Consider the following 12,090-nt stretch of genomic DNA (forward strand, 5'->3'; position numbering starts at 1 on the left):
CATGGTGTACATACCTGTTGATACGCTAATCCCATCATTGTTTGTAACTTCTTTACATTGTTTGTAACATCAGTAAGCCTTAATCATATTAATCGCCATTCTGAAGATGCTTCAGCCTAATCATTTTATTGTTTAGAACTTCTTTCCTATCTTAGAAAAGTTTGTGTGTCTGTGAGAACAAATCTCACGTATCTTTTCTCTTCTCCTTTCTTCCCCTTTTCATCCAGTTAGCTCTACAGCCTAGCAGCAATATGACAAATGTTAATGTGAGTCTGCAGCTTCATTAATACCAACCAACTTCCATTAGGCTTTCCAGTTCACCAGCTTCCTCTTCATGATTCTTTCTTTCCTTAAGTCACTTAATTTTCCTTGCACAACTGTATACCTCTGGAATAAAATCTGAACTGCAATTTGTATCAAAGGGTAAAGGGAATGTTAGCACACTGTCCTGTAATTTACAGCTACTGTTACTGTCACATGAACAAACACTGTAGATATCATACCCAGCTTATTGTTCTTAACAGTACATGTCCTCTCAAAATTCTCCTTCCCTACTATTATCATTCCTTCTGACCTTTTACAGTCTAATCCTTTGTATCCCTTACATTCCCTTTCCAGATTAAAGTCTAGCAGAAAAGATAAAATTAATTATAGATTTACTAAACTACATTGGCTGTTTCTACAAATAAGCTAATATGTGGATAAACAGGAGAAGTATATGTCTGTAATTCATGGAGTTATGGAGTGTAAGACCAGAGATGGCTGTAAGTCTTGATAATGAATCCCTTCTGACATACATACAGTACTGCAAGCATTGCAGGCATTTGTAGAAACTGGCAGTCCCCTGGATAATATGCACTCTTGTTAAAAAAAATCACACATAGCCCTAATCCTTAACTGGAGAAAATAGCGTATGAAGGCTTGGTTATATCCATCTGAAAGGAGGAGCATGCTGCCTTCCACAGCTCTTCACATATATTCTTTCTACTACTCTGTAACAATAATTTGTACATCAGTCTTATATTGATGCTGGGAGATGCAAGGAATAGGAAGAGGAGGGAACAAAGATGCAGAGTTAGGAAGGTACAAGACAGCTGTATTTTCATACCCTCTAAGGTGAAAGATATCTTCTGAGGATAAAGAACATGCATATCTGTGTGTACAGACTCTTGTTATTTAAGTGTACCTATTAACCATTGCTTAATTCCAGTATTTTTTAATTATCTTCCCTTTTTCAGTTATTCCTACACCACTTGCCAGGTAAAGGAAGATTTTACCGTATTCTAACATAAACCCATATCCAACATCCAATAGGGCAAAGATTAACTACTCTAAAAGCAGTAACTTTAACTGCTTTCAGAGAATGATTGTCATTGAAATAAGTTGCTAATTAGTTTATTAATAATGTGACCAAAACAAGTACTCATTTAATTTGAAGCTTCTTCTATACAACATATAAAGCAATTGAACAATATTCTTGAAATTTACTTATGTTGTATAGAACTGTTGGAATTGCTGGAGAACTGGGAAGCAGCTGCAATTACAGATAATTACTTCCTAACACTCATACAATACTCCTGACATACATTGCAATTAAAAATGAGCCAGTATCATAATACTTCTGAGTTCCACAGAGACAGTCTTTTCCTAACAAAGCATCAGCTTGCCTTAATGCAGAGTTCAGAGTAAAAACCTGGTAACTGAAGCGTATTTCACATTTCTATTTCATGCTTTTATTTCTGTCTCTACAGAAACCAAATTCCTACTTCATCATGGTTATTTTCTCAGGGTTAAAAAACATAGAGATTAAAAACTGTTGCCAGAAGCAGTCAGAGCAGTTATAGCTTAGTAGCTAGCTAATAAGTAAACACATCTACCTGTGGTTTATGCAGAGCAATATTGTAGAATCATCAAAATCTAGAAATTGTAATAGTAATTTGAAAATGAACCACTTTTCAAAAATTATATAATTGTAGCTTAGAAATATTAGAGACTCCTTCTTACCACTGGTTCCAGTTTTAGTGTTTTCAAATTTTCCTTTTCCAAAAAGTTCTCTTTCTTCCCTATGAAAAACCAGCTAATTGGGAGAAAATGCTAGGATACTGATAAATTCACAATCTTCAAGTAAAGATTGTTGTTTGTTTTTTTTCCCCTGTAATTCTATTTGGACCTCGTTTTAATGATAACAGCCAATTTTTGACACAAGAGTTAATCAGCTCACTCTGGGAAATTGCAGATCATCTAGCTTTCCTGAAACACCTTCACTTGTCCTGTGCTAATGAAATTTAGATGCTTGAAAAAATTTACTAAACAACATATGTTTGGGATAATATTGCAATTTTTAAAAATATAATAAAAATTGATCATGTCAAGGACAGACAAGAATAGATGAACCATGCGGTTAAGAATTTTGAGAATCTTAAAAGTACTGCAGATTCCACAAAACACATATGTTAAAAAAGCAACTTTCGTGGTGTTTTATTTTCTTTCTATTTTTTCCTCTCATTTTATTTTTGACCCATCCTTCACTGCAGAATTCTAACAGTGCATGTGAATGCTTTTACTAATGCTAATTTATTGCCCTGATCTTCACTGTAACTTTGCTGTTGCTGCTGCTGATAGAGAAACTTGCAGAAGGGAAATGACCAAGAGGATCCTGTCAATAAAAATTGATCTGTTCTCCACAGGCAACACACTATTTGAAAAAGTTTAACAGGTTCCTACTGACTGCTTGTTTTCCTCCACTGTCCATTCCATAATTTGTACCTTGGAAAGCTTCCACTGAAAGCACAGCTAACCTAACTCTCTGTAATTTTTAATTTTAATTCTAAAACACTGAAGACAGACGTGAAAAAAGAATGTCTAAAGAATTTCTCTCCTTCAGATAGAAGGTCCTACCAAGCACTGTAGGTAGCATTTAGATTTCCAAATGTCAAGCAATTGCCTCTGCAACTTGGGCAAAAGCAATAAATAGGAAAAAAAATAAATACTTCTTTGCATGAGGAGGAGAATTTGTAGATGAAAAACGTTCCAAAAAAAAATCATTACCAGTTTGAAACCCAATTGCTTAAAAGAATATCAGTAACCTGTGGGCTTATGGGCATCTTTGGGAAATCCTTTCTTTCCTTATGAAATAACACTTTCTAATATTCCTGAATGCTTCCTAACATTCCTAATATGTGTTTTTGTATTAAAAATCCACATACTCCAGAGAAACTTAGTGACAAAGAAAACAGCGACACTATCGCTAGAGATCATATGTTGATTGCCCTTCCAAGTACCAACCAGTAACAACTGAAAACAGCTGAATCTAAGATTGCCTTTGAATATGGTCATAAGCGTTATCAAACAACTGCTTTCACTGAGGATGTGTAACAGCTGTAACATCATAGCAAATAGTAAGCTCCTGGGAAAATACTTAAACTACATGCCAACTCAACACAGATTCCATCAGGATAGGGTAGGGCATGACATCTCTGTAGTTCCTGGAACCCAAACCCTCTTTACCACACTCAACTTCCATGATGGCAGCATTAAAAATCAGACTCATTGAGCAGAGAAAAACCTTTCCCTCTTTTCATTCTAGAACAAAACTATTTGATAATGTAATATATCTAAATTGGACAAATATATCCATTACTGACATTTCTAGACAGGTAGAATGCTAAACCAATGCTTTAGCTAGTTGAGTTCTAATTCAATCCTAATGCACATGACAGCGACAAGTTAATAACACTGACAAACTAAAAATAATTTTAAAGAATAGGCTAACAATAGAGGAGCATTTTGCATTTTTTGTTTCTTTGTGGGTAAGAAAGCAATTATTAAATGTGGAAATCAGCGTAAACATTTATCTCTTGCTATTGCAGACTAGTGATACCTGCCAAAAATCAGTTCATGAAAAACAGCAAAATTTTACATTTACATGCACTCCTGGCTGAAAAGCCTACAATATCCATAAAAGAATAACTATTACAAGGGGTATAAATTTATTTTCTAAATACCCCTTGAGCATGTCAACAAGTCTTACCTTATTCTTCCATAGGCACCTGAATTCCAGTGAGATGCTTAAAAATTAAGGTAATTTTTCCAAGTCAGATCAGCATATTACTTCTCATCTTGGGTATGAATAAGTACATGGTGGCTTGTATTTCCACAGCATCTCTTGTGGAAAGATTTCAGAGCATTTTGTAACTAATAACATAACTATATACCAATAAAATAGTTTTTAAACTGTTGCAGTAAGGTAGGTTACTGGGAAAAAATAAGACCTATGAGAAAGTATTTGTGAAAGTGCTAACCAATTCCAACTGCTTTACCTGAGAAGGAACAACTACAAAATCATTAAAATAAAACTAATCCCTTTTGTACATGTCTCATCACGTATTTAAAAAACTGAAGATATGTAAAAAAGACATACAAATCTGGAATCCACTTTTTTCAGGGCTGAATCTGAAACAGACAGCCAATTTAGATTTATTCTAGATGGCTGCCACAGCTATAAAAAGTTTTTATATCTTATTAGAGAACTAGATCTGAGAAACCAAGAGACTGAAATCCAAGGTCACTAATTCTGATTGTTTCTCAAGAAACAGTTATATATTTAGCACAACATCTACCTAAGCAATCTTTTCCTACACAGCTCTGGCCCGTTGTTACTGCACTCACATCACCTTTTCCATGGATCTCACTCAACACTCTATGCATTCCTCTGATGAGCAAAGTTCAGAGAAGTTACCTGGCTGAAAAATTCACAGAAAGAAAAAAAAACGTCATGTTTCAGGAGGATTTGCTGTACAATTTGACCACTCTATTTAAGAAAAGGATGCTAATAGCACTGTGACCCCACTTTTCAGATTCAAGTACTGTCAAAGAATTCATTCTGTCTTTTGTTGGCTCTAATGCTGCAAATTGAATAACTAAGGAGAGGTGAAACAAACCACTCCAATTCTCTTACATCATATATGTATGGCAAGAGAGGAGTTATGTTTATAGAAGAAATTAAAGTAGACCTACATCCTATAACCTTCAATGCACTAGTGAGTGAAGAATATACAGAAATTTCATGATCTCTCCTACATAATGTCAAACTAAAGAAGGCTGGGCTACAGCTCCTGAAGCCTCACTCATTAACAATCAGGAAAGAAAACTCCCTTGCCTGATTTCAGGAACAAATGTTATCATTTACTTTTTAGCACATGAAGCGAAATTCAACAGTAAATATCCCTGACCTCTGCAATTCATTAATTATCAATGTTGAACTAAATGGAAAACAGTAGGAAATACAGGAAAATATATTCAATACCAAATATTTATACAGGATAATACATAACAGTATTCAAATTATTTTTAGTATTTAGTTGGAGAAGTGCTTCATGTCATTAACATGCATATTTATCTTTCATACTTGCTAGGTACCTAACATTACTGTGATGTAGAAAATAGAAGGACTTATAAAAGTATGTCAGTTCTTCAGTGAGCCAAAAAGCATGCAAGGCCTTCATTGTTGGAATAAACTAAAGATTCATGTGCTTGTAGTTTCCATAGCAAATGAAACACTGGAAGGTACATTCTCAGTAGAGTCCGGACTGTCAAAAATCACAGCTTGAAAAGGAACACAGCAGTCAGGGACTTACCAGGTAAAAAGAAAGAGAAGGCTCTGAATATTGTATATAATCTTCTCCCTTTCCCTTTTCCACTCTGCTCAGTAGCAGCACCTGGTACAATATCTATTCTTTTTCACATGACAAAAGAGTGTATCACTTCACAGCCCCCATTAATATTGCAGCTGTATTCATCTGTTGAGTACTAAGGAAGCCAGAGAAAACTCTGTATGAAAACCTACTTTGAGAATTGTGAGGAGCTTGCTAATGTCACCTGCAATACATTTGGATTGAAAAATTTAGATCATAGATATACAGGAAAAAAAAAAAAGTCATTTTGCATCCCAGAATACAAATGCTGAAGCTTAATTTCTAATGAGTTAATTTCTACAAAGTCCTTTTCCCTAGTCAATACTTCAGTCATCATGAAGAATGTGGTATTCTGGCATCCCATATCCCCATCAGGTTCACAATAATGAACCTCTGTGAGTTAGTGTTGGTCCATTTCCATAAATTGAGGGCAGAACTGCTACGATTTTGTATTTAGGTAAAAAACAGCCTAGATCTGTTGTGGAAAAAAATACTGCTTTCTGGGTAGGAAGACCAAATGCTGGCATAAATACACTAACTGCTTTTTTTACCTTGTTATCACTCATCACTGATCATATTGAAGTTTGAAAGAATCTAATGTTGATGGATAACTTTTAAAAAAGCAATACTCCTGTGCATGCTTCATAGAAGAAAAATGTCTTTCACATATAAATAGTTATACTGAAAAATAGGTTGGAAATAAAAGACAACATAAAATATAATCCAAATTAAATACTAATGGTAAAATGATGATGATATGTTACGGTCTTATGCATCGATGCTAAATCATACTGCTTCACCAGTCAATGTGAGCTGATACTGCTTAGCAAATTTTTACGGCTAATACACAAATTATGGTTTACTTCAATTTGATTCTAAGCTTTCATCTTTCTCATAGTGTAAATAAACTGGGAACACAAAACTATGAAAACTTTACTTTCTTTAGTGACATTTCCATTAGCCATTACTCCTGTTAATTCCCACCTTTGCTTTGTATACTGTAAACAATTAATGAATTCTTGATGCCAAAGTAGCAATGTGACTAGCTGTAAATCCTATTTTCTTACATTAAAATCATTTACAGTACTCCAAATTTTAATATGCGTTCCCAATTTAAAAATCTAACTAGTACTGATTATAGGAACACCTTTAAAAATTATTTTTAGTTCTGAACAAAAGAAAACTTTGTTTTCTGTATTTATTAATCCTAACTTTTCCAAGAGAAAATACCTCTGAGGATGTGAATCTATCTTCCAGAACACCCAGAAATGTTCGGTGCTCCAGATCATGATAACCCAAACAACATCTCTTTAAATATTCTTCTCTCTAATTTTACCTCCTCTAAATGGGACCATATATATTCTCATAAAAATATTCCTGACTCTATTCCTTAATGAGATTCCCTAACTTGACCTTATCTTTCAAAATATTTTGTAAGATGTTGTGTACAGCAGTATGACTAGTCTATGCATATTACCGAAATGTGCAGAGCAACTAAAAAAATTAAACTTTGCAGATGACTGCTACAATGCAGTCGCTGTTATGAAGATGAGGCTTATTCACCTGCTGAAGTTGTGCTTTTGAGATGCGAATGACAGGGGGAAACTTGTTGCCACAGGGAATGACAGGAAGCTGCCTACGACCAGTTGAGCGTGAGGAAGAGGAGTGGCTCTCAGCTGATTGACTCCTTGGTAAACCAGCCTCTTTCAGAGGGTCCGAGTGGATGGATAGATAGGCTATAGGGCTCATGGTGCGGAGGAGGGGACTTGAAATTCTTGGAGTGGAGAAATGCAGCATGTGAGATGAGCTGAGCTGTGAGAACAACATGGTGAGGAAAAATAAGGTTCAAAAATCAGTATTTTAAATAATTCTTGTTTATGTCCTGCATACATGCATTTTCCTAGATGTTTCCACTGAAAACTCTCTCTCAGGTTGGAGCTGATAATTTAAGAGGCATCTTAAGTCTAATTGTCAGATTTTCCATCAACTTTGAAAAACCCAACGTCAGAAGAGATCATCTGCTCTCTTGCTAGCTCCTGTCATTCAGTCAGAATCTAGGGCACAGTTAATAAACTCACACGGTCTGTTCAAAGGACACTGTGTACAGAGGCTAGCTGATTGTTGGCTGGTCCTTGCAAAATGCTTAGCACATCCATGCAGCAGTGTTGTTTTCTGTGACGACTACAATTTTAGCATATGTACCCACTGCATGCTTTACAAATATGACTGTACAGCTATGGCTATAGCAGTACATATTAAGAACCACAGCTTACAGGATTAATCAGTAAGATTAGCACTAAACAGTTCTGATGAAATTTCCCAAACGTGGGACAGAACTTGCAGGACATACTGACACAGGCCTGAAGCATCCATCAATAATTGCTTCATCTTGAACTATGTCCATCACTCAAGCATTTAGAAAAGAGGAAAAAAAAGGATTTCCAGCATCTCATAAGCAGCAACTGAGGGTAGAAGGCACATGAAAATTATACAGCTAAGAACTATGAAATAAATGGAAGTTTAAGAGCAGTTTCATTGATACAACATAGTAGCACCTCAATCTATAAAATCCTAATTTCAAAAATATTACCAAGTAGTAAAAAATAAGTAGATTCACAGTCAAACAACTTCTATTACCATGCATATATATTTTATATTAGGTTGCCAACCAAGTGTGACCAGAGCAAACAGCTGTTTAATTTAAACTGAAGTTGAAAATGGCATTAGTTGGTATCTATTGGATTACTTTAACACTGTTATTATTTCTTTGATAAAATATCTGCTTGCAAAATATGTGCTGCAAACAGTTTTGTACATGCACAATATAAAGGTCATCGCAATTCAATCCAAACATGGTACATTAATGAGGCCATGGTTCAACAACACAGCAGGTCCAGCACTTGGCTCTTAGAACCAGATCAAGAAAGAAAAAAAAGAGAGCACTATGATGCAAAGTGCTGCCCCAATATAAATTCCTGAACAGTCTAGATCAGTTCAAATTATTTTGTCAAATGAACTTCATTCCAGAAGATGTTACAGCAAACCAAGTACTGTCTGTCCCTTTGCAACATGAAAGCATACAGTCAGCATAGCATGCTATGAGTAATTCAACAGAAATGTGAGCAGGAGCACATGACTGAACCAGATCAAACTGGTATGTGCTGGGTAATCTGGTTATAGCACATAGAATCTGTTATTATGACTGATAACATGAAAATTAGTTCTCTTACAGCCAGGCTTTTTCACAGAAGATAGCACAATTTGCTGTAAATTTTTAAGCTTAAAAAATCATCAATCCAATAACTTACATGTTTTCCTCTATTTTTTATTTTTTTTTTGAGTTCAGGTTTCCTTCCTGAACTACTGTAACCTTACGTTCCTATTAGGGGTGCTGATGCTGTTTGAAAGAGGCAAGAAATGTTATCATCAATTACAGGAAATACACATACACACATGATTTCAAGAAGAACATTTATCTACAAATGGAAGGACTGAAGACCAGTGATTTCTTTCCTTCAGGAGAAAATAAAATTGGGGTGAGTATATGAACCTTCAGTTTCTCATACAGAAACATCCTTGCTACTACTTAGTGAGCAATAAAGCCTTGTTCCCGTAAAAAGAAGAATAAAATTTAAAATGTATTTACAACAGTAAAAATATTTTATTCATGTTTTGTAACATTAAATTAATTAATTGTTTGCATATTTAACAAACCTATCAGAATTCTAAGGTTCTCAGAATAAGCTCAAAGAACATAATTCATTGTACCTTCTACTAAGTGATAATGTAGTAGGTCACTAGAAATGCATATGGGAGGTATATTCATAAGCATGATAACTATGAATGCCAATGTCCTACAGTTGCAAGCCATTGGAAATGAGTAAACTATTCAGAAATTAAATAAAGCTACTATTCTATACTACTGTAATCTCAATATCTACTTTTAAACCCTTTTAGCAATACTTATTTTATGTCATTTGATGTATGGTCCCAAACTTACACGCTTGGATCCAGGCTTGCTCTTAGTAACAGATGCAATATAATTAAAATCAGCAGAAAAGTGAAACGCAACCCTTTGCTCATTATTTGTATTGTTTGTCAGGAAGGTACTACCTAGACAAAACTACTAAAGAACAAAACCATTTGATTGTAGTTAAGGTTGTTACAGTTTTGTAAACACTTAGGGCATTAAGTGGCACCAGGGGAGGTTTAGGTTGGATGTTAGGAGAAATTTCTTTACTGAAAGGATTGTGCAGAACTGCAATAGGCTGCCCGGCCAAGTGGTTGAGTCACCACCCCTGGAGGTCTCCAGGAAACGTGTAGACGTAGAACTTGGTAGCATGGTTTACTGGTGAACTGGCTGGTACTAGGTAAAAGGCTAAATGATCTTAGATCATTCATTCCAATTCCTGATTCTATGATTCTATAACTAACTTCACTATGCAACTTGCGCAAAGTCTTTCCAAGCATTTTTATTGTTGAAATCATATCATCTTAGGCATTTCACACTGATATCAAGTAACTTTGACTCTGCTCCCCAGTCTGATCTAACCGTTCTGTGGTCCAATGTTAAGAAGCATCTGAAGAACCAAACCATGCAGTATGAGAAGTATAAATTTTTCTGGGCCTATCAGGCTTTATTAAGGGTTGGTGGTATCTGTACAAGTTATCTTTGTATCTATTCAAAGGAGACTCACTTCTCTAAATATTATGGCTTTGGCAGCAGTTATACATCAGGAGTGCTAATAAAACCAACCAGCAGGCAGAGCACAGTTTCTTTGAGCCCCAGGAGATTAGTGGTAGACATTTTTGTGTGTGGTAAAGAAAAAAAAAAATCGATGCTATTACAGAAAAAATATAGCATCACATGAAATTTACCATGACTCACCATTAATATGCTTTACTTCTGTAGGGGATGTCAGATGGATTTCTAATATATAATACAGATAAGACTAGTTCAACAACAAAAATGTTTAAAAAAAATCCATAGCAACTTTTAAACCTCACATAACAAATATTTTGAAGATTAGGAAAGTCTGTTCTGCCTGATTTTAATGGCCTTTCATGCTACCTCCAAACATTAAGTGTAGATCTTTGAGGAGAATATGATCTTTCACATAATTTGGCTCACTTCTTGAGCAGATGATATACTAGAGAGTTCAGCTACCATTTGCAACTTATAAATATTTGACAACTAAAATAATCTGCTTGTTCAGATAAAGCTCTGCTGGAAACAAAACTTTTGGCAGACAATCTTTCAGTCATCTCAAAGTCCATGAACAAGGATCACATTCAAATAACAGTTTCAGGTGGGCAAACGCTTTGAGGAAGAAGTAAAAGGACTCTCTGAAACAGCTTCCTAAAGTCACCAGGATTCTGCAATAGAGAGAACTACTACATGAAGCCCCATATATATGAATGTCTCTCTATAAAGCAACTAGGACACTCACCTATAAAAGCAGCTTCCAGTACCAACCTCAAGAAATATTTAGCTATTTTTTCTGTGAAGTGGAATACCATCAACAGAAGACACCCAACATATTCTGCTGGGCTTTGGCTTTAATTCAAGAGCTAATGAATTAGATGAAAGAGTACCACAAACTGCAATCACAGTCAGAATAGACACACTGGATAGACACACTCTGTTTCCAGTTTATAAATCAACCAAAAAATTTGTATTTTCTTTCTGCACAGTATTTGCTACCTTTCCAGATAATCCTATTGTCCATTAATTGCACTGTTGTCATGTACTATTCATTTCCATCACCTCTGCTTTCAGTTTTAAGTAAGGTAGCCATTTTCCCCAAATGAGCCAAGTTTGTATACAGTGAGATACTACATTTACATACAAAATTGCAAGCTGGCTTTTAATGGTTTTAGACATAAAAGCATCTGATAATTTGTATTTTCTACAGGATTACATGTTGCTCCTTCTGTTGTTTGTGTGTTGTTTTGTTTGTTTGTTTGTTTGTTTTTTACTAAAACTAGCATTCAAGTATAGAAATTGAAACTTTGAAAACAAATGAGCAATTTATATTAACTTTTCGTCTTCATAAGTTTCTAACATACCAAAAATTCTTGTGCAACTGGTGTTTTGAATTAAAGTGTCAAAAATCTTGCTGTTCAACACTGTTCTCTAATTTGAAAAACACAAAATGAATCTGTAATCTAGAAAATTCACAATGTATGACATCAAAATATAATCTTGTGTGAAATATAGTATCTTGTATCTTCTATGAGAACATAAGTGCATTTGAAGTTTCATTGTACAGCTATAGTTAATTACATTGACTAGCTTATTTTCACCGTAGCAGATTCCGCACCTTATAACCAGCAAGTAGCCTGTCAGAATTCTCTTTTTCTACTGAGTTGGCTGTAAGTTTCATAATAAGTTATT

The 12,090-nt window shown here is 34.9% G+C and overlaps 1 protein-coding gene across 5 annotated transcripts in view; it reads right to left on the reverse strand.

Moving 5' to 3' along the window:
- Nucleotides 1-12,090, reverse strand: part of TTBK2 (tau tubulin kinase 2) — an 84,266-nt gene that overhangs the window by 14,234 nt on the left and 57,942 nt on the right. For 4 of the 5 annotated variants that reach the window (XM_068684008.1, XM_068684007.1, XM_068684010.1 and 1 more), the window contains one exon: nt 7,257-7,505. The exons of the other annotated variant lie outside the window; for it this stretch is intronic. In XM_068684008.1, coding sequence (XP_068540109.1) covers nt 7,257-7,505 — 249 coding nt within the window. The remainder of the gene's footprint in view (nt 1-7,256; nt 7,506-12,090) is intronic. 5 annotated transcript variants of the gene reach the window in all.

The sequence above is a fragment of the Anas acuta genome, chromosome 5, assembly GCF_963932015.1.
Source record: "Anas acuta chromosome 5, bAnaAcu1.1, whole genome shotgun sequence".
Lineage (NCBI taxonomy): Eukaryota > Metazoa > Chordata > Aves > Anseriformes > Anatidae > Anas > Anas acuta.